Source organism: Triturus cristatus, chromosome 5_2 (genome assembly GCF_964204655.1).
Source record: "Triturus cristatus chromosome 5_2, aTriCri1.1, whole genome shotgun sequence".
NCBI classification, from domain to species: domain Eukaryota; kingdom Metazoa; phylum Chordata; class Amphibia; order Caudata; family Salamandridae; genus Triturus; species Triturus cristatus.
Genome location: NC_140588.1, coordinates 1,071,757,639 through 1,071,781,765, shown reverse-complemented (window position 1 = coordinate 1,071,781,765; position 24,127 = coordinate 1,071,757,639). Strand labels below are relative to the sequence as shown.

General features: G+C 48.3%; 1 protein-coding gene across 7 annotated transcripts in view; it reads right to left on the bottom strand.

The window, feature by feature from the left end:
• Positions 1–24,127, bottom strand: part of DLG3 (discs large MAGUK scaffold protein 3) — a 1,834,707-nt gene that overhangs the window by 766,907 nt on the left and 1,043,673 nt on the right. For all 7 annotated transcript variants that reach the window (XM_085608387.1, XM_085608388.1, XM_085608389.1 and 4 more), the window contains 4 exons: positions 16,756–16,925; positions 11,998–12,134; positions 8,834–8,978; positions 5,217–5,379 (listed from right to left, as the gene is read on the bottom strand). In XM_085608387.1, the coding sequence (XP_085464513.1) occupies positions 5,217–5,379; positions 8,834–8,978; positions 11,998–12,134; positions 16,756–16,925 (615 nt within the window). The remainder of the gene's footprint in view (positions 1–5,216; positions 5,380–8,833; positions 8,979–11,997; positions 12,135–16,755; positions 16,926–24,127) is intronic.

Sequence of the window (24,127 nt, the reverse complement as noted above, 5' to 3'; positions counted from 1 at the left end):
ACGTCTGGGCATACCCTGCCAACTTAGGGCAAACAAAGCAAAACCAAAGGGGATGATGGATGGAGTGTTGAACAATGCAAGCACTCACCCCCAGTCAACCGATCTGGGTTTAATCATGTGTGACATTGTTCTGCATTCTGTCCATCAATTGTTCTTTTTGCGTTTCCCTGAAACTCGGGCAGGAGGGAGGCAGCGTGGGGGGGCGGGGGCAAGGAGGTGTGTCACATGGGGTTTAACAACTTGTTTCCACATAGCGCCTTGCACAGCACTTCTTCCCGCTTCCAAGTATTGGGAATAGAAAGTGTTACTTGATTTATTGCTACTCAATTTACCAATCTCGGGAAGATGAGAGGCTGACGTGGTCTTACCACAGCTCGATCACGTGAAACTCATCCCACAGCTGAGGTCAGCAGCGAGCGCCCAATGCGGTTAATAATTGGGCATGCCCTACCTGTACAGGTGCATTCACACATTTTGGGTTTGTGCTGATTGGTGTGGGTACGAGAGGGCCATTGCCCGCTACACAATGAACACGTCTTCAGTTGTGGAGAGATGTGTTACACAGCTGCAAAGTCACGTGACGCGAGGCACCACAGGCTGGGCCTCGCTTTTTAGACAGCAGTGACAGTGCTGTACGTGCAGGGGTAGTTGAACCTCTGATTTTAATTTTAAAAGTGCTTCAAAATGCACGACACAGAGCACACTAAAAGCGCTTACCACGAACCAGTCAGTTCAACAAACCCACGCGTTAATGACAATGAAACGGCGTGACCTTTGATCCCTGATAGCTTCATGAGAAGTGACATCAGCCACATGATGGGTTCATTATTTAGGTCTCCCCTGACCCAGCGCATGCGCTGGTCTGGCGAGACATTTTGTGAGCGCTCCAAAAAGTGCTACCAGGCCAGCCTAGAGCTACAGTGCATGAGCGCGGGCACGCGCGCCTCGCTTGACCGAGCTTACTTTCACTTTCGTGGCCGCACGGCTGCTTTGATGTTTGATTGTGATCGCGATCACTTTCGCAGCCGCACGGCTGCTTGGCATAGCCAATAGGTCTCTCTTTTGGGACCTTATAAGTATTTAGTTATGCTACTGTTGCATGGCTAAACACTTATAAGGTCCCAAAGGCGAGACCTATTGGCTATGCCAATGCTTGTTTTGTTTCTGAGAACATTCCATATTGAGACTCTGAAGGATGCAGGGAGTTATTAAACATTCATAGGTTACAAACAGCAAGGGCCCCGGAGTAGTGTTTACATGCCATAAAGCGCTGCAATGCCTTGCTTAGGGAAGTAAGCACTATATAGAGACAAACACAATACATAAAAACTCAGGCACTAACACACCTATGCTTATACGAACCCGCTGGTTAGCTCCCACGTGGGGCAAATCCGGATAACGGAAAGAAGGCACTTTTTTAGTTAGACCACGCTGAGCACTAACCTCAACAGCAACTACTCCAGGCGGAAAGATCGAAACCTAAACACAGCTCTCAGCTTTCCCGCTTGCATCCATCTCAGCTCATCCAGGCCGGGTTTTGTCTCTGTCCTGTGGAACTTTTAGTGCTGAATTTATGACAGGATAAACGGACTGTATGTGCAACACAGTAAAAGAAAGGCACGGAGTGGATTGGCTACTTGAATGCAAGAGGGAAACCTGAGGGCGCTGAAGGTGGCGATAAGGAACACAAAGGGTAGAGCCCACTGACCCCTCAATGACACAACCTGTCTGCCTTCAAAGGTACAACTTTACAAACCCAGGGGGATATTCTGCCATGGCAGATCTAACGCCAGTGCGACAAGATGCTTCTATAGCACTCTGATGCATATATTACACTACTAAACATTTTATTTTTACACATCATTTGTTTCAAGGGCTATCGGGAGGATGTGGCTTAATGGCCTGAGCTGAAGACTTTGGAGCCGGTGGGAACCAGCTTTGAGTCTCTGCATCAGTGTCAACATCCCGTGATTCTGTGCAACTCACTTAATTTCCCCGTGCCTACAAGTCAGCGCCTTGAGACCCTCACGGGTGAATTGCTGCGCTTTACAAAGCCTAGATTTATTTATTTATTGAAATAGGTGCCCAGTAGCTCGAGAGGCACATGTGACCACTTTCTGCATCCTTGAGGCACGTTTATACTATAGAACAGGTCGCAGACGCCTGTGTGGTCCCTTCTGTAATATCAGTCATGACAGAGCTAAAGGCGCATCGGCGGGATCGCAAGTGGGCATTCCCTCATTTGCATGGGGCACCCGCCCACTCTGTGCCAAGCAGTATTACAGACTTGGGCTCAGAGGCACTGTGCTGTCAGAACGCCCACTGCCTGTGTGTCACACTAAGGTGGTTTAGTCAGGGCGCCCCTGGAGGGGGCCTATTGAAAGGGGGTGAAAAAGATCCCCCAGACGTCCCCCGCGGGTGAGTGCCATCAATCGCTGCACCTGGTAGCAGGGGGATTTCTGCCCACCTTTCAAATGCAGACTTCACAGTAAAAGACAGGCCGGCAGCTTCTAACAGCTGGTCTGCCTTTCACTAATTCACTGTCCCCAGTGCAGATGTGGGGCCAAGGTTACACTGGGGACAGCACGTTCACAGAAATAGCACACACTGTCCCAGTGAACAGTGACAGAGTGCCCTATATGCAATCCAGGCCATGTGTGTTAGACCATTCATTCAGTTGGATTGAACCAAGACTCCCAGAATGAACTGATTTGAGGAATAACTTCACAGGTCACTGCCCTGATAATATAGGATCATGTGGTAACCCTAGTAACCGCAGTCAAAAGGTGCATTCTCACCCTCAAACAGATAATGATTCAGAATCGTGGGCTGCAGATATGTACGGGTGCTGGACCTCCTTTCTTTCTAAATTGCTCCAGGTCCCTAATCCTTTTTGTGTGATAATCTGCAGATATGTACAACAGAAATTACAGGCTTCCATATTCCTAACCAAAAAGTTCTACTCTAGGCTTTTTTCTGTGCATTGTAAAACCTATCGTCCTGTTTATGACATTAAAAATTGGGTACGACATGTTACCAGAATGCAAAGATAAAACGTGGAGAAGATGAGCTACTCACACATGCAATGGAGAAACTTAAGAGCTTAGGTGTTTTGTGGTCACTGAATGGAAAACAAATATTATAACACCCCCATGACCCCTAGCATTTCGCAGACTTTCCTCTCTGATAATAAAGAGCCGTACTGTATTCAGACTAATTATAAGCGGATAAGACAAGATTGAAAATATCAATGAACACACATGCCCTCCCAGGGCACGATCCAAGCAAAGAATTAATAGCGAGGAGTTGGAAAGAACGTACAATGCAGAAACGCAGTCAAACCTCAGAGGGCATACGACAGGGCCTCAGAACCATCACACATTAACAGAAAATGATGCCACACTGGTACCCAGTGCTGTTCCCATAACTCAAAATGATTTAATTCAGACACAAACAACACAACTGTCTCTTTTCTGCCAGGAGAACTACCTCAACTACTGACCCATCCTCTAGTAATCACAGGCATGCAATTCACAAAAACGGAACGTTAGCTGGTGTGTTTTCCAAGGGGCTACTTAGGGTACAAGAAATATACCTGTAGGATTTTGTAGGTGATTCGGCTTCTTCATTTTTGTTCGAATGAAACACAATGTAGTTGAAAGGAAATGCCACTTTTTGAGTGGTCACCCCTGAAGTTTTTGGACTAATACTGTTGGTTATTTAACTCATCGAGACCTGCTAACTAGACCTCAGAGTAAGTGTCCTGACCCTACAGTACATGTCGCATTTGCTGTACCCAATTGGAAATGACTAGCTTACCTGTGCGTGCTTAGTGTAGGTACCCAGGGCATGTAAATTAGAGGGGTATCCCAGGGATTGCAGGACTGGTTGTGCCACCCTGGAGGTCCTCCATGTACAACGAGTCTTCCAGTCCACCACTGCAAACTGGTAGAGCAGTCGTACACTGCTGGCCCGAGTTTGCAATGAAAAGACAGTGACAATGTCTCCCCTTCCCTTGTACATGCGGCTGGTCCTGCTGTTAGGATACTGTATCCTGTGGGGAGATGCGGCTGGTCCTGCTGTTAGGTACAACATAGGGTGATCGGTTCCACACAATCATGTAGTGAACGAATCATATGACACCGACTCCCATGAGGCACGCAAACAGCGCGTTTTTAATTTGTTCCTTTCGATGAATGGAACGAAGGGATTCCTAACCGTGAGTAGATGGTTAGGTTTTGAATGACCAAGGGCAGGGTACAACTTAGTGAGTGTACACCCCCTGGGTCACGCTCACTGGTCCTGACGAAAACCTGGTAGTAACAACTGATGGTTGAAACTTGTAGACCGCCTTTTCACTATTTGCCCACTAGAAGATACCGTAGGTCAATCTAACCTAACACGGTATCCCCATAATTTTTTTAACATTGTCCAAATAACCCTTGAATAAATAATTTGGATTGGGTTAAATTTGGCCAATTTTTAATCAACACTTTTTTTACTCACCTTCACAAAAAAACCAGCTCCACTGTAATCAGGTGTCGCAGCACACCTGGATGGCATTCGGCTGTCCGGGTGGGACCCCGATGATGAAGCATGTCACCAACCAGGTTGGTGAGTGAGGGGTCTTCTTAAGAAAGAAAATCTTTTTCTTATGCTCCACGTTCCAAACACCATTAAGACAGGCTTCAGTCTATTGGGTATACTCCTCATCTTTGTTTGTTATAATCGTCCATATATTCACATGTCCTGTTTAGGGACCACTGACTTCGCTGCTACCACCCTGTGCTACTCCAGGGGTATCTGTGCCCCAAGTCCATACCTCACCATTACATACCCACACCTTGTTGCCATGTCAATCAATCAATCAATCAGGTTTCTTATAAAGTGCAACTACTCACTCAGCCATGTATTTGGAAGATGCTGTGGTCAGTGATGGTCAGTGAACCATCTAGTTCCTCTGAGGTCTTTTATTAGTGCTGGTACAAAGCCTCAGATCAGAGCCAATGCCGTACCTCCCACCTTGGCATGTAGTAGGGCGTACATGGAAGAACCCTGCAGGCCTTACCACATAACACAATTCCATATCACTTCCTTGCTCCAGGACTTTCCTCTGCCCTCCCACGCCCCTTATGTTCCCTTAACTCCACCTCCATCCGCCCAGGCGTGCCCTCTAAAGATGGTCCCAATCTTTGCCATGCCATCCGGGCACCTACCTGCTGAAGTCTTCCTCCCCTATCATGTGCCGGGGGACAGGGGAGTATCTGGAGGGCGTGACCTGGGGAGGCGGATACGGTGATTTGCTCTCGACGCTTCCAAGGTATCCTCCCAGGGTGGAGTTATGGCTTATGTGGTTGTCGGTCAAGGCAGGGAATGCCGCTGTAAGACGGAGAGAGCACAACCAATCAACGATCGAGGATGGGGTATTAAACCTAAAATGTACACCATGCAGTCAAGAGCCAGATGTAACAGAGCATCCAAAGAAGCATGGACACAGAGGTAGGTCAAATCCGAAGACGACCAGGAGCAGCAGAGGAGCGACCAGTCACAGCAACTTCATCAGCTGCTGGAAATTACATCACAACCAGCCCTGTAGAACCCATAACATTCATAAACCCGTGACTATTTCATGCATCACCTCCCACTATGTACATGAGAACACCACCACCCACCTTTCTCCTTAATATAACAAAAACAGCCAATGGGAAAAGAAAAACAAAGTAACAAACAAATAAATGGAATACAATAAACATATTGGAAAACACCATCGCAATGTTAAGATGAAAATTGTAGATACTCAAAGAACTTGTCAGGCATACGCTCACACTTGCACTACCCTTCACACCCATGCCACCATGTGGCAACCCCTCCGGAGCACCAACACTTGGCACGCCACGACGCCATATACGACATGACGAGACTCAGCAGATGTTCAGACCCAGTCATTAGTGGATCAGAATCTCAGACTGGCTACTCCAAAAAACATTACTGTTGTCATCAGCAGTACCACAGTCCCTTCTCCTTTTCTCACTCGAATCAGAAGAGACAGGAATTCTACTCAAATTCCAGATTGTGCCCCTTTCAACTCTCTGTACCTTTCGGAAAACCTCTATAGCCCTGACAGGATTAAAGAACATTGACAACCCATTTTCTAACTCCATAGGAAGTTTGATTCAAACCAATTCAACAATTTGAAAATGCTGACTGGAAGGTTTTCCTCTCTTCCTCTTCACATACTTCCTCATCTTCCCCTGATACTGCTCTACGTCAGCTTCCCTGAACTCCACAGTCCTCTGTACACCTCCTCCATCTCCGATTCACCAAGGAAACAAGGTAGAACCAGCCCCCCACACACCTTTCCAAGTAATTCGAACAGAGAAACTCCCATTACAGAGTTAGATATGGTCCTATAATTCAAAAGAGTAGCATGAAGAGCCTTCCTCCATGGTACACCACCCTTCACTGAAACAGGATAGCCTCGCTGACTACTCGATTCAATCTTTTGACTTGGCTGTTGGATTGGGGATAATAATTTGCAACTCTCTGTGCACAATGTCATATCTTGATCAGTAATCTGTCAATTCCTTACGCACACATTGAGTACCACTGTGTGAAACTAGTTCTTCCTTCCTTCAAACCTTCCCTACAAAATATGTCCTTCATAAAAGCAATCACCGAGTAACTCTCTCCACCATTCTGGCCTCAAGCCACTTTGTAAATAGTCCACCAGAAATGAGAGCAAAGGCTTCTCTTCTTGGAGGCACACAAAAAGGGCCCAAAGTGTTGCTGCCAAGTTTCCTCCATGGACCACTGGCACATCCTACAGGAGAACACTTGCTAACGCATGGATTCGCTCATTTATCCATTTTGGCACGCTCAAGTCACACACGCACCTAAGCATCACCCATCCTGGCGAACCCTGGCCACCATTAATATTCCCCTGACTGCATCGTTGTGGAAGACATACCCAAGTGTCCTTTCTGTCCCAACTCAAACACCCTCCTTTTCACCCACAGGACGATGGGCCATTGCGCCTCATCAATTTGCCCTTGACAACAGCATCTTTGAGTTTACATTCCTTTGGCCAACCCGTAAACACATATTCCAACACAAAGCACATATCCGTATCCTCATTTATATTTCCATTTCACACCTCTTTGGGTAACACCGCCGGATACCACCACACTCCCAAGCATTCCCATCTTCATTCATAAAGGCCACGTCACACTCTTGCTCGTGACCCTAGAAGCCATGGCCTGGATTCCGTGGTACCCGACACATACAGTCTGCATGCACGCTAGCTGTGCCGGGCACACTCTCCACCATAGAGTGATGGGGCTGCACCAGTGAGAGGCCTTCCACCGCCCGGAGACAACATACGGACCTGAGGCTTGTGTCTGTTCTGAGCACTCCACAAGGACACCTGGAACGCTCGGCTGCCCATGTGCATACCAGTCACCTCACTCAATGCAAGCATTCTGCTCCCATTCCTTCAGTCATGGAGGCATAGCACACTGCCCACTCAGCCTCACTGCCCCTTGTAGCAGGACCGCCCCTGAACCATCGCTGCGGGCATCAGCGGTTACCCTGCCCAACTCAAAGGACTTCAAGGAAGGCGCCGCTGCCCTCTCACATCTCACTGCCGTTGCTTCAACCCCACACACATTGCACCCTTTTCTTCAATATACATCACTAAGGCTTGATTTTGGTGGCAAAATTGTCAACACCTTTTGCATAAAACTCTGCTCTGCCGAGGACTGAGGAACTGATGCCTCCAAGAGGCAAGGACATGAATCTGTTTGGGTTTAGTGCCTTCTGAGTAATCATTTATTCCAACTCACCGCGCCTGAATTTAGATTTCGCCAACCTCAAATGCAAGCCTTTTTTTCCTGTTCACTCAACACAGCAAACACATTCTGATAGGCTCGCGCACATCTTACCTAAACACACAAATGCCAACCTGGACAGCCGTCGTGCCAGCCGTCGTGCCAGCCGTCGTGCCAGCAGTCAGCCCTTTCAGAGACCCTGTATCAGGCTTTACAAGACCTGGCGGCCACAGGGCCAGACAATCTCAATATGTGCGGAGTTCTCCGCCCTGACTGGAGTCTCCGCAGTCAGAAACGTACTACTAACTCGTAGTCTGTGAATAGCAAACACATAGTAAACGTACACAGCAGTGTGAGTTTACCTTTCCAAAGCAGGCACTATGTTTGACTTCTTCTCGGGTGCGCTTCTGAGTAATGTTCTCTCCTCCACCCAAAGACAGGCAGACCCCGAGCAGGGCACAACGGGCGAAACCACAGTTCAATAATGGGGGAACAGCCTTTACCACAAAGCCTGTACCGCGAAATTCAATTACAACACATTTTTTTTTACATCGGAATTATTCTTACCACGCAAGTCTTTACAACACATATTTGTCTGTATTGGTGAATATGTGGTAAGTAATTTATATCATTCTAAGGTTAATTAAAATGACATGGGGGAGTCTCGCTCCACAAAGTAAACCTGTAATCCACATAAATGCAATTTTTTTAACATATCCATTTTTTTAAAATTGCGTATTAAGATGTATTGTATCGTTTTGAACAGCAGGTGGCAGTGTTAGACTGTGACTGGATTTTTCTGTAACAGTAAGCGGGGTAAAAGTACGCCTGGTGTTGGATTGCACACTAGAGGAATGTCAGATGTGAGTGAAGGTAAGTGCGTGATAGTGGTATGCGTTTTAAAATCTGCGTTGTAAAAACGTGCGTAGTAAAGGAACGCGTGGTGACGTCATACAAACCAATAACGCAGTCCTTCCCACCCAGCGAGTCAGACCCGGGGTACTCACTGGTGGTGTACTCGGGCGGCGCGTAGATTTCATTGAGGTGCCCGGAGCTTGGCTTGGCCACCTTGAGGTACACCATGTCGGAGGTGTTCTTCAGGGCCGCCACAGCTTCCTCGTGCCGCACGTCCTGAAGGTTGGTGTTATTTACCTACTCGGGTGAGCAGGAGAGAGGCAGATGGAGTGGGAGTGAGGGGGGAGGAGAGAGAAAAAATGGCGGCAGGAGGAGGGAGAGGGAAGGAGTAGAAGTGAGGTACCAGGTGAGTCAAGTGATGGAGGCCGGAGGAGGGGGAGGGAAGGAGTAGAAGTGAGGTACCAGGGGAGTGAAGTGATGGAGGCCAGAGGAGGGAAGGAGTAGAAGTGAGGTACCAGGGGAGTGAAGTGATGGGGGCCGGAGGAGGGAGAGGGAAGGAGTAGAAGTGAGGTACCAGGGGAGTGAAGTGATGGAGGCCAGAGGAGGGAGAAGGAAGGAGTAGAAGTGAGGTACCAGGGGAGTGAAGTGATGGAGGCCATAGGAGGGGGAGGGAAGGAGTAGAAGTGAGGTACCAGGAGAGTGAAGTGATGGAGGCCAGAGGAGGGAGAGGGAAGGAGTAGAAGTGAGGTACCAGGAGAGTGAAATGATGGGGGCCAGAGGAGGGAAGGAGTAGGAGTAGAAGTGAGGTACCAGGAGAGTGAAAGGATGGAGGCCGGAGGAGGGAGATGGAAGGAGTAGAAGTGACTCACCAGGAGAGTGAAGTGATGGAGGCCAGAGGAGGGAGAGGGAAGGAGTAGAAGTGAGGTACCAGGAGAGTGAAGTGATGGAGGCCAGAGGAGGGAGAGGGAAGGAAGGAGTAGAAGTGAGGTACCAGGAGAGTGAAGTGATGGTGCCCGGGGGAGGGAGAGGGAAGGAGTAGAAGTGAGGTACCAGGGGAGTGAAGTGATGGGGGCCGGAGGAGGGAGAGGGAAGGAGTAGAAGTGAGGTACCAGGGGAGTGAAGTGATGGAGGCCAGAGGAGGGAGAGGGGAGGAGTAGAAGTGAGGTACCAGGAGAGTGAAGTGATGGAGGCCAGAGGAGGGAGAGGGAAGGAGTAGAAGTGAGGTACCAGGGGAGTGAAGTGATGGAGGCCAGAGGAGGGAAGGAGTAGAAGTGAGGTACCAGGGGCGTGAAGTGATGGGGGCCGGAGGAGGGAGAGGGAAGGAGTAGAAGTGAGGTACCAGGGGAGTGAAGTGATGGAGGCCAGAGGAGGGAGAAGGAAGGAGAGAAGTGAGGCACCAGGAGAGTGAAAGGATGGAGGCCGGAGGGGGGAGAGAGGAGTAGAAGTAAACGTGAGGGGAGAGGAGATACAAAGGACGGAGCAGAAAGAGGCAGAAAGATTGAGGGAGATGGAGAGAGAGAAGTGATCAGAGGCACATGAGAGAAGAGCGCAGACAGAGGGCGAAGGTGGTAAAGAGAACAAGGAAAAGAAGAAACAATTGTAAAGAAACTCATTAGAGACAATTCTGTGTGTGTGTATGTATGTACATACATGTATGTTTATTTAACGATCTGAGACATTGCCACTAGAAGGAAGCAGATTACAAACATCCTATATACGGAGGGCCTTCGTTTGTTAACTGAGCCCCCGGGACAGGAGCAGGGGGTACAATGACGTGGATCCAACGGGGCGCCTGAAACCTGAGGATGGAAGGGTGGGGCATGTGAGGTCCAAAGAAAAAGATGTGCTGATGTATGAATGCTACAGTTTGAAGGGCTGTTCTACCCTCTATAACTCACTGCCCGTCTAGAGCCAAAAGCAGCCACCTCGCACCCCATGCAGCTCCTCGCACACGGTGCCAACCGAGGGTCCATTTTGGGTGGCGAGAGCCAGTCGCATTTCACAAGCCACATTGGGCAAAGATGTATGCCACCTGGGCTTCTTATGGAGAGCTCTGGGCTATTATGATCTGGCAAAGTTTGTGTTTGGCAGTCGTCTTCATGCCACGTGTAAATGTACAGAGTCCCTTTAAGCCGCCCACACTCCGAACTGTCAATCACAGAACCAGGAGGAGAAAGCGCCCTGAGGGAAAACAGCACGTGAGCAAACAACTCTACCCCAGAGCAGCTTTACCACCAGAGGAGCCCAGCTCACTCGAATAAGAGCCTTCATGGGTTAAACCTGTGCAGTGCCTCACCCTTCACTCACTGCCCACCCGCGCTGTGCCAGCCTGGTACAGGGCAGCTGCTGCCCAATGCGCGAACAACTGGGGGCACAGAGGGAACTGGCATTTAATATTTGAAATAAATATAAAAAGCGTTTGCAATAAAACGTATTGAAGAACGAGTGATGAGAGAAAACCAGCACCTGTTTAATGTAAAGGGTGGCCTTTACTACCCAGCCCTGAACACTGGCGGGAGGCAAAAAAGACTGAACCTCTCCCAGTCTTACCCAGGGCTGAGTGGGTAACATTTGTAGGGTCGATCCTTGCTAGCAGCATGCGCTCTTGGCCTTGTTAAAGTGGTGCAGAGTAGAGTGCAGTGATGTAGAGCACAATAGTGCAGAGTAGAGTGCAGTGTTGCAGAGTAGAGTGGCTTAGAGTTCAGTGGCAGAGAGTGCAGTGTTGCAGACTAGAGTGGCTTAGAGTTCAGTGGCAGAGAGTGCAGTGTTGCAGAGTAGAGTGGCTTAGAGTTCAGTGGCAGAGAGTGCAGTGTTGCAGAGTAGAGTGTCGTAGAGTGCAGCAGTGCAGAGTAGAGTGGCTTAGAGTTAAGTGGCAGAGAGTGCAGTGTTGCAGAGTAGAGTGTCGTGGAAGAATGTATAAAAGCTGTTCCTCTAACAACGGCGGGCCTCATTTACAGAAAAATGATGCAGCGCGGCGCCACAAGCCATTTTGATAGCAGGACTTTGGTGAAATGTAAAACACTGCACCCAACATGTCTGTGAGGTCTTACACACACACTATCCTCTGGGGCTCCACTATACTTCTATAGGTCCTCAAGGTACATGTCACCACCTAATTACACACATTCACCCTCTTGCACCCTGTGCAGCCTTATGTCACCATGGGCACAGCCGAGCCCACCATGCCCGTGCGCCTCCCACCGCTGTTCCCAATAGTAGGGTCAGACATCGCACACCCTGCGCTCTCTGTTTCCTCTGAATCCACTGTATCTTTTGTACAACACGATAGGTCAGGTGTAGGCGTGGCTCTACTCACAGCGAGCAGCCGGTCTCCGATCTGCAACCGCCCATCTTTCTGCGCGGCTCCGCCCTCGATGATCTTGGTGATGTAGATGCTGTTGTCACCTGGGATGTGCTGGTTCCCAATGCCACCTGCAATACTGAAGCCAAGACCTGCAAAACGCCAAAGCAAGCAACGCAACAGTGAAATCCACCATATGGTTATCCGCAGAGCCACCGGTGGGACAATCGCAGTCATAAGGCTCTTCACTATCACATGGGTTCATATCCCATCCAGTCTGCAGGAGTTGCAGGTTCAAGTCCTGGGGTTTGGTGGTATGACTGCGTGTGACTGGGTCGCCAAGGCCCTGACTGTCTTCTAGTGGCACTGACCAGTCTGGGACAGTGGGGCAGCTGCTAAGCTTTCTCTGCGGGTTTGCCTTCATTTACCAGTGCCAGGATACCCTCCCAGGTGATAGCGCGTTCTACATTTCTGCATAACATAACATAACATTCAGCCCCACTATGCTGAAGGTTTGTTATCCGGAAAGACACACCTCTCTATTTCTTCCCTGATCCCCCAGGACCAGGCCTCATCTTTAAGGACCACACCTCACATTCAAGGACGGTACCTCAATTTCAAGGTCCATACCTCACATTCAAGGACAGTACCTCAATTTCAAGGTCCATACCTCACATTCAAGGACGGTACCTCACATTCAAGGACCATGCCTGACATTCAAGGACTAAGCCTCACCTTCAAGTTCTGTGCCTCTCATCCAAGGACCATACCTCCCATTCAAGGACCGTACCTCCCATTCAAGGACCGTACCTCACATCCAAGGGCCATGCCTCCCATTCAAGGACCGTACTTCACATCCAAGGGCCATGCCTCCCATTCAAGGACTGTACCTCACATCCAAGGGCCATGCCTCCCATTCAAGGGCCGTACCTCACATTCAAGGACCGTACCTCACATCCAAGGGCCATGCCTCCCATTCAAGGACCGTACCTCACATCCAAGGGCCATACCTCCCATTCAAGGACCGTACCTCCCATTCAAGGACTGTACCTCACATTCAAGGGTCATGCCTCCCATTCAAGGACCGTACCTCACATCCAAGGGCCTTACCTCCCATTCATGGACTGTACCTCACATCCAAGGGCCATGCCTCCCATTCAAGGACTGTACCTCACATCCAAGGGCCATGCCTCCCATTCAAGGACCGTACCTCACATTCAAGGACCATGCCTGACATTCAAGGACTAAGCCTCACCTTCAAGTTCTGTCCCACTCATCCAAGGACCATACCTCACATTCAAGGACCTTACCTCCCATTCAAGGACCATACCTCACATCCAAGGGCCATGCCTCCCATTCAAGGACTGTACCTCACATCCAAGGGCCATGCCTCCCATTCAAGGACCGTACCTCACATTCAAGGACCATACTTCCCATTCAAGGACCATACCTCCCATTCAAGGAACGTACCTCACATTTAAGGACCATACCTCAAGTTCAAGGACTAAGCCTCACATTCAAGGTCCATACCTTACATTCAAGGACTAAGCCTCACCTTCAAGTTCTGTGCCTCTCATCCAAGGACCATACCTCACATTCAAGGACCGTACCTCCCATTCAAGGACCGTACCTCACATTCAAGGAACATACCTCACATTCAAGGACTAAGCCTCACATTCAAGGTCCATACCTTACATTCAAGGACTAAGCCTCACCTTCAAGTTCTGTGCCTCTCATCCAAGGACCATACCTCACATTCAAGGACCGCACCTCCCATTCAAGGACCGTACCTCACATTCAAGGACCTTACCTCCCATTCAAGGACCGTACCTCACATCCAAGGGTCATGCCTCCCATTCAAGGACCGTACCTCACATCCAAGGGCCATGCCTCCCATTCAAGGACTGTACCTCACATCCAAGGGCCATGCCTCCCATTCAAGGACCGTACCTCACATTCAAGGACCATACCTCCCATTCAAGGACCATACCTCCCATTCAAGGACTGTACCTCCCATTCAAGGACCATACCTCCCATTCAAGGACCATACCTCCCATTCAAGGACCGTAACTCACATTCAAGGACTAAGCCTCACATTCAAGAACCATACCTCACATTCAAGGGCTAAGCCTCACATTCAAGGACCATACCTCACATTTATGGACTAAGCCTCACATTCAAGGTCCATACATCACATTCAAGGATGGTACCTCACCTTCAAGGACCATGCCTGACATTCAAGGACTAAGCCTCACCTTCAAGGACTGTGCCTCACATCCAAGGACCATACCTCACATTCAAGGACCGTACCTCCCATTCAAGGACTGTACCTCACATTCAAGGACCAGGCCTCACATTCAAGGACCATACCTCCCATTCAAGGACCATACCTCCCATTCAAGGACCGTACCTCACATCCAAGGACCAAGCCTCCCATTCAAGGACCATACCTCACATCCAAGGGCCATGCCTCCCATTCAAGGACTGTACCTCACATCCAAGGGCCATGCCTCCCATTCAAGGGCCGTACCTCACATTCAAGGACCGTACCTCACATCCAAGGGCCATGCCTCCCATTCAAGGACCGTACCTCACAACCAAGTGCCATACCTCCCATTCAAGGACCGTACCTCCCATTCAAGGACTGTACCTCACATTCAAGGGTCATGCCTCCCATTCAAGGACCGTACCTCACATCCAAGGGCCTTACCTCCCATTCATGGACCGTACCTCACATCCAAGGGCCATGCCTCCCATTCAAGGACTGTACCTCACATCCAAGGGCCATGCCTCCCATTCAAGGACCGTACCTCACATTCAAGGACCATGCCTGACATTCAAGGACTAAGCCTCACCTTCAAGTTCTGTCCCACTCATCCAAGGACCATACCTCACATTCAAGGACCTTACCTCCCATTCAAGGACCATACCTCACATCCAAGGGCCATGCCTCCCATTCAAGGACTGTACCTCACATCCAAGGGCCATGCCTCCCATTCAAGGACCGTACCTCACATTCAAGGACCATACTTCCCATTCAAGGACCATACCTCCCATTCAAGGAACGTACCTCACATTCAAGGACCATACCTCAAGTTCAAGGACTAAGCCTCACATTCAAGGTCCATACCTTACATTCAAGGACTAAGCCTCACCTTCAAGTTCTGTGCCTCTCATCCAAGGACCATACCTCACATTCAAGGACCGTACCTCCCATTCAAGGACCGTACCTCACATTCAAGGAACATACCTCACATTCAAGGACCGTACCTCCCATTCAAGGACCGTACCTCACATTCAAGGAACATACCTCACATTCAAGGACTAAGCGTCACATTCAAGGTCCATACCTTACATTCAAGGACTAAGCCTCACCTTCAAGTTCTGTGCCTCTCATCCAAGGACCATACCTCACATTCAAGGACCGCACCTCCCATTCAAGGACCGTACCTCACATTCAAGGACCTTACCTCCCATTCAAGGACCGTACCTCACATCCAAGGGTCATGCCTCCCATTCAAGGACCGTACCTCACATCCAAGGGCCATGCCTCCCATTCAAGGACTGTACCTCACATCCAAGGGCCATGCCTCCCATTCAAGGACCGTACCTCACATTCAAGGACCATACCTCCCATTCAAGGACCATACCTCCCATTCAAGGACTGTACCTCCCATTCAAGGACCATACCTCCCATTCAAGGACCATACCTCCCATTCAAGGACCGTAACTCACATTCAAGGACTAAGCCTCACATTCAAGAACCATACCTCACATTCAAGGACTAAGCCTCACATTCAAGGACCATACCTCACATTTAAGGACTAAGCCTCACATTCAAGGTCCATACATCACATTCAAGGATGGTACCTCACCTTCAAGGACCATGCCTGACATTCAAGGTCTAAGCCTCACCTTCAAGGACTGTGCCTCACATCCAAGGACCATACCTCACATTCAAGGACCGTACCTCCCATTCAAGGACTGTACCTCACATTCAAGGACCAGGCCTCACATTCAAGGACCATACCTCCCATTCAAGGACCATACCTCCCATTCAAGGACCGTACCTCACATCCAAGGACCAAGCCTCCCATTCAAGGACCATACCTCACATCCAAGGGCCATGCCTCCCATTCAAGGACCGTACCTCACATCCAAGGGCCATGCCTCCCATTCAAGGACTGTACCTCACATCCAAGGGCCATGCCTCCCATTCAAGGACTGTACCTCACATCCAAGGGCCATGCCTCCCATTCAAGGACCGTACCTCACATTCAAGGACCGTACCTCACCTTTAGGGACCGTACCTCATATTCAAGTACCATACCTCCCATTCAAGGACTGTACCTCACATTCAAGGACCAGGCCTCCCATTCAAGGACCGTACCTCACATTCAAGGACCATACCTCCCATTCAAGGACCGTACCTCACATCCAAGGGCCATGCCTCCCATTCAAGGACTGTACCTCACATCCAAGGTCCATGCCTCCCATTCAAGGACTGTGCCTCACATCCAAGGGCCATGCTTCCCATTCAAGGACTGTGCTCACATCCAAGGACCATACCTCACATTCAAGGACCGTACCTCACATCCAAGGGCCATACCTCCCAGTCAAGGACTGTACCTCACATCCAAGGGCCATGCTTCCCATTCAAGGACTGTGCTCACATCCAAGGACCATACCTCACATTCAAGGACCGTACCTCACATCCAAGGGCCATGCCTCCCAGTCAAGGACTGTACCTCACATCCAAGGACCATACCTCACCTTTGGGACCCTTCATTAAGTTGACCTCCACTATCGTCTCCGGGGGAGGCTGCCGCCGTCGCACCAGAAGCCTCACCACTGGCCCCGCCTCCTTCAGCGCCTCCACCGCCTTGCTGTGCACCACCTCGGAGACGTCCACCTCGTTTACACGTAGGACACAGTCATTCACCCTGGGAACAGAGCCAAAGGGTCAAAGGTCAAGGAGAGGCTCCGATATTCTTTAGCAAAGAGAAACAGGAAGGTGAAAATTGTTGTATAGAATACGCAAGGGCCAGTGTAAACCCTAAGCATTAACGCCTCTGGAAGAGGTCCTTCAGTATCATGAGATACGTCACTTCCGGCCTGTCATCAGGATCTAAATCTCTTTCTAGACCACTCACATGTTGGCATTGACAGTATTAGGAAATGATCGGTGCCCGCAGGAGGGGGGCGAGAAAGGGAAGCATTCTGAAATTCTATTGATCAGAGAGTCAGCAGGGCTTCGTTCATTCCCAGCGCCGGGACACCTCGGCGATTGCGACTCTATACACTAAATATAAGAATAACAATTTATCAGAGTTTCCTGCTCTAAAATGTATCAGTTTAAAATAGGAGACTATGAAAGTGTCAGTTTTGTCAGGAATTGAGTAGCCGATCGCCAAAATCTTTAGAGTTCACCATATAGTAAGAGTGGTCTGAACTGTTTGGAGGACATTGCAACAGCTCATTTCACCTTCAGAATAAACAAGTTACTTACCTGTAACAGTAGCTTTGGAACTCAACTCTATTACAATTCATGTGATGTGGGCAATACTACGGCCTAGCAATTTGTATCTCTTTTTTTTATTTTTATTTTTTTTATTTGCAGTAAGTACATAATAACATCATATTAAATCATAACTCAGCACAAGAATTCGAACTTCAAGTTGCAACATAGACTTCATAAATCCTTTGCCCCCTCGGGACCAACAAATGATTCAGTTCCTTCTTTCCATTCCCTTCTACCTCCTCTCCTCCTCTCTTATTCTCTTATTCTGGCCTTCCTCCAGTTTGTAATGGGAGCCCAGATACTTTCCCCAAAATCCCCTACTTTTTTCCCTTTCTGAGCATACAGCAAGATCTCTATATTATGTAGACCAAGTAATCTGGTGAGCCACATTTGAAAAGAAGGAGCTACGGTGTCTTTCCATCCTGCAGAAATTAATATCCGAAGTGCAGCAACAGAAATAAACACCAGGGCCTCCTCCGTTTTCCCCAGTTTTAACCTATTATCAGTGCCTAATATCATAAGGGTGGGTGACAATAAAATTTTTTGGCCTAACAGCCCCTCCCAGAATTTTTCTATTTCCCTCTGTGTTCCCACCAAGGACTTACAATCATAAAACATATGAAGCAGATCTGCCTGGCCTGCCTTGCATCTGGGACATCTATCATCTTCCCTTATCCCCCAAGCATAGAGTTTTGCAGGCGTATGGTATAAATTAAACAAAGTTTTGTAATGCTGCGCCTTCAGGTTAGAGGAGCGAAATATTTTCTTTTGTAAAAGAAGGGCATGATCTAGATCTACATCAGGATTTCCCAATTTTGTGACCAGAGAGGATTCTGTTTTTTCCAAATCATCTTGTATTACACCACTAAATAGGGTATAGAAAGCCTTGATCTTCTCGCTCCCCTTAACCAGCTGGTCCATAATGGGGAATTCGTCTGCCAATAACGTCCTAGGTCTTACAGCCTTCAGCCAGCTTGTCAATTTTATATACAGTAGCCAGTGTTTTCGAGAAATGCCAACGCTGTGCTGTAGTGCCTCAAAACCCAGGATCTCCTCTCCCCTCATTAAATCACCAACCGTCCTAATTCCTAGATTTTCCCATACCTGCAGATTTCTATCGACTACCATCTGAGGAAATATCCTAGAATTGTGGAGATGAAGATATCGATTTACCTTAGGAATTCCACAGAACTTTGAGACTGCCCTCCAAACCCCCCATGCCCCTTCCAATACCTCTATATACTCATGGCCTCGTCGGCCTCTTACATTTTCCTCCGTATAGAGGCCTTGGTAAAAATTCTTAAATACCTGGAGGATGTCTTTAGCTTCCGTATACTCTTTCCCACTATCTTCTATCTTAATAATATTATTTTTAACTCTTTCCTGCTTGATTTGTAATGCCAGTATCCTACCAGCTTGCTCGCCGGTTTCATAACGTTGGACCCTTGTAGTTTGGAATTCGCTTGTTGCCTTAAGTGTGACGACCTTCTGTATATCAGCTTTGGCTGCTACTAATTTCCTTTGACTCTCCCAGCTGTCTCTGCCTTGTACTATATCAGTAGTATGTTGTACCTCAGCCATTGAAAGTTCCCTCATTAATCTTTCTATCTCGCTCCTGTCTTCCCTTCTCAATCTTGCCGCACAGCTTATTAGTTCGCCTCTTAAGGCAGCCTTGAACGCCTCCCATACACAGTTTCGTGAGGCGCTATATCTGTTGGCAGAAAAGAATTCCCCGACCCATTTCCTAACATGTTCTACAAATCTTTTATCTAGGAGTAATCTCCTTTCCAATGTCCATCTAGTTCGTGCTCTTGCTAATCCGTCCAATTTATAAGTTAAAACCAAAGGATTGTGATCCGATAATATCTTTGGGAATTTGGATATTGCTACCCTACTTATTTCTGAGTCTGATACTAAAAAATAATCCAACTTAATATATCTCTGATAGGGATTTGAAAAATATGTGTATCCCGGATCTTTAGGCTCCTTTGTCCCCCATACATCTAGTAACCCGTGTGACCTGATGAGAGATGAGACTGCCCTAAAAACTCTGGGCTTTCGCCCTGAATAAGCTACATTCGGACCCCAATCTGCTGAAATATTGAGGTCCCCACAAAAGATTATGGGGGTTAGCCAAGTAGCTAACTCTATTTCCAAGAAATCATAAATCTCGGGGTCATCGTTGTTAGATCCATAGACTACACATATTGTGAAGCCCTTTTCCAACTCGGCTAGGACCCATCTCCCATTTCCATCAACTTTAATCCGTCTAACTCCTCCCAAAGAAACTCTGACCAAAACTGCGACCCCCCTAATAGTAGATGATTGCGTTGAACAAGCCACTAACTGATAACCACTCACAAACATGAGATTCCTTTTTGCCCATGGGAGGTGTGTTTCTTGCAGACATAGCACATCCAATCTATTATACTTAAGGAAGTGAGCTAGATTTTGACGTTTCCTCCGATCATTCAACCCACCAATATTAACTGAACATATCCTAATGTTCGCCATCCTGAGGGTCTACTTGAACGACTAAAACTACCTGAAGCTTTAACTGGTGATTAACTCCTGAAACCTTACACTGACTATTGAACCCATAGTGTACCAAACTGCGAATTTTTCCCCCTTTTCCTGATCCCCAACCCCTTCCCCAATCCTCCCCTTCCAGCCCCTGACCATTCCCCCACCCATCCAACCCCTACCTACCGCCGTCTGTGAAGCGCTCAGACCTAGTCTGTGCACATGATGGGCAGCGGTGCCTGCGGTGAAGGCAGCAGGAAAAAGCTAATGCCTACTAGAACCCTTAAATCATAAGAATATACATAAACCACATGTGCCAAAAAAAAAAAAAGGAAAGGAGAAGGAGACCCCTTCTTAACTTTATGAATTATGTTCCAACTACCTCGCTCCCAGAAAAGAGAACCATAGATACATTTTAACACTCTGACCCAGAGAGTAGCTTAAAGTCTAATTACCAACAGAGTCCAGATACTCCTTAGCTTTAATTTCTGAGCTAAAGTAAAGAGTCTTGTCATCATTAATTACTTTTAACTGTGCTGGATTTATCAAGAAGGCTTGCATTTTCTTGTCCCGGAATGGTTTGATCATCTCCCTTAATCTCCACCTTCGCTCGACAGTCGAGTGACAATAGTCTGGGCGGACGAAAAACGTAATTCCTTCCCCTGCTCTCCTAGCATCCGGCCTCGCTTTTTCAGCAATAGCCTGCCTCAGAATAAAGTTGCCAAAAAACACCAATACCGCTCTGGGTTTGTCTCCTTCCCTCGCATTCTTTCGGCTTTTAAAGGGAGTACGGTGAACCCGCTGAATCTCAGTGACCCAGTTCCAACTAGAAAGTTCCGGGAACGCTTGCTCGAAGAGCTTGATGATATAGGCCTTTATATCCGATCCCTCGGCCCCCTCAGGGATCCCTAGGACCCTCAGATTATTTCGACGGAGCCTGTTTTCCAACTCCTCGGTCTTCCACTGGAGATCAACCACCTGGGCGCAATGGGCATCAACCTTGAGAATAGCTTCAGCTGCCTCCGCTTCTGTTGTTACCAGCCTCTCTTCCAGATTTGAAACTCTATCCCCAGTATTAGCGCATGCCTTAGAGAGTTTCCTCACAACGCCCTGCATCTTCCTCATTGCTGCCTGGGCTTTTCTATTGTCCTGGCGGGTCTCTTCTCTGTGTGCGATAATTTCTTGATGGATTGTCTCCAGGAGTATCCGGTTGGAATTTTCTTCTCCTGGGCTCCCCTGGAGAGGTAGAGCAGAGGATAGATCACATCTGATGTCATGATGACTCTGCGTCAAATTCCTTGTCGCCAAAGGAGGCCTGACCGCTGTTACTGGGGCATCTGGTTCCAAATTATTTCCTGAATCGACCTCTGATTCTGAGTTAAAACTACATTCGTCGTCCTCGGACCACCTGGCCCCTTCGGAGGTTGAGAAAAAACACTCGCTAGGAGCCTTCTCTTTCTCTTTCTCGCTGCATGCGCCTCCCCGGTCAGGATCCAGCTCAGCTCTACAAGGGCTCATGCCCGATAGATCTTCTGCTTGAAACATTGCTGATACCGTAGCGCCTACCAAAATAGCTTCTGGGCCAGATTTATCAGTTTCTTTCTGTACGAAGCTCTCTTTTTCCCCAATTTTAATTTCCAAGACTGGTTTGGTGAACGTCACTATATCCTCACCCTGATTTATAATAGAGTGTGGTACCTCTATGTTAAATCCAGTTTCCAAATCCCCGGTTAAGCCTCTGATCACCTGTAAGGTGCTGCCCTCCGCCACCTCCTCCTGCACTACCACCTCTTTCTCCTTCCCCTTCTCCTTACCGGCTTTTGGGAAGATGTCTGCAATAGAGGTAGGCGGTGGCCGGGTCTTAACCGTGCTCTGTTGATGTTTTCTTCCTCTCTCCAGAGGAGCTTCTTTTCCCTCTATCTCGGCGCTGCCGTTGCCTCCGCCGCCGCCGTTGTCCTCCCTAATCACTTTCCTCCTTTGGGACGCAGCTTTTGACCCCGCCGCTATTTTAGGAGCCATTTCACCTCTTCGCCTGTTAGCGGGCCAGTAAAATGTACCCAGACCGCTATCACAGCTCAGCTCCTGATGGGAGCCAGCTCCGTACGCGATTCCGCTCCGTCTCACCCGGCTCACCCAACTCCGGACTCCTCTACCTGGGCTCCGCCTTCCGGCACTCCCGCGGGCTTGACTCTTAGGCGGGGGAGCTACGAGCACGGACACCACCTCTGCCACAGCCGATCGACGAACACCTCGAATAGTGGATGCTATAAACAACAGCAACATCATTCCGACATCGCGGCAGTCAAAGCGGGCTCCTCTCCATACACTGTGATTTTACATCGGACTCGTCTCCTCTGCCTCCACCGCTACACCGCAACGGTTGTTACGCAGCCGCCATCTTGCTTCGCAGCACTCAGCAATTTGTATCTCAATGGCATCTTCTTTTCTCAGTGTTGTTTCATGAGCTTTGACTACTACCCTGCCACAAATAACTCACTAAGATGTCCATCAATGCCCACAATGCATCATACTGTACGCAGATAAATGTGTGGAGGGAGACCTGGACCATTCTAGAGAAGAGGATAGGGTGACTTGAGGTACCCTCGACGCTGAGAGAAGTGACATTGACATCATGCAAGACTTCTTTGCTGGAACCGGCGTCTTCGATGGAGAAAGATGTGTGGAGGGAGACCTGGACCATTCTAGAGCAGAGGATAGGCTGACTTGAGGTACCCTCGACGCTGAGAGAAGTGACATTGACATCATGCAAGACTTCTTTGTTGGAACCGGCATCTTTGATGGAGAAAGATGTGTGGAGGGAGACCTGGACCATTCTAGAGAAAAGGATAGGCTGACTTGAGGTACCCTCGACGCTGAGAGACGTGACATTGACATCATGCAAGACTTCTTTGTTGGAACCGGCGTCTTCGATGGAGAAAGATGTTTTTTTGATGTCCAATGAGTCTTTGTCTTCGATGTCGACAGTTCCGACTTCGACACCGAATGGTGGGATCTTGACATCGATCAGTGATGAAGGTGGTGCCGTCGTAGTCTTTAGAGTTGACTGCGGTGATGATAATCCCACCGTCGACTTGAACACTAAGCGGTTATGATGATGACTCGTCAACGTAGACCCTTCCTTGGGTGGCAAACATGATGAGGCAAAACTTCTCATCTGCGACGTCGATGTTCTTGACATCAGTGAATGACATCAATGAGAATGGCATCGATGCCGATGATGAGAAGGAGATTTTCTGTCTTTAGTTTTCTCTCTGCGGGAGCTCATACCTGATTCCCGATGCATTTGCACAGAATGTTGAGAGAATGATCTTTCCATTCTTTTTCTTTTCTTTCTCTCTTCTTCTGCCTTCATGTCTTGTATCGAACCACACAGTCTGATGCCCTCTCTGTCCTTAAGCGTCCTCTTTGACATTTTTTGAGAAATTCCACATCCTTTTGTAAGGTGGTAAGGTGAAAGACACACCACACAGACTTTATGAGCATCAGTGCGCGCCTTCATTCTTCCACACAATAGGCATTTGGTAAAAAGAGAAGGCATTCTGACAAAAAACAATTGTCCGAAAAAAATGTACGCAACAAAAGAGATGTAAAATTGTTGAGTACAGTATTTTTACAAGCACTGAATATTAAGAGAAACATTTTAGAGGTGTGAAAAAACACTTAAGGTTTTGAGAGATCCTGCCTGAAGGAGCCGGATAAAAAACACTCACACTCAGGCAAACTGCCACCACAGTGCATTGTGGGATAGGACGCCTCTGAGGTTCTTGCACGTATAAACTTTTTTTGAGCTCCTATTAGTGGTAGCCTATCAGGCTACAGGTTGTAATCTATCGACAGTCTGTAGCGAAGTATTCCAAGAGTGGTGTCCGCATCACCAAGGAGGAACGATGTTTGCTTCTAATGCCTTGTGTGATGCTTTCCAAGCATAGTGTGTTCCAAAATCTGTAGTGCCAGACACTAGGATGAGACATCCCTGTGGTACCCTCAGCTATCAGCTAGTTGATTCTGTCATACATTACACGTCAGAACGGCTCTCATGTTATACAGGTGGAACAGGGTGAACTCTAGATGGCCATGATG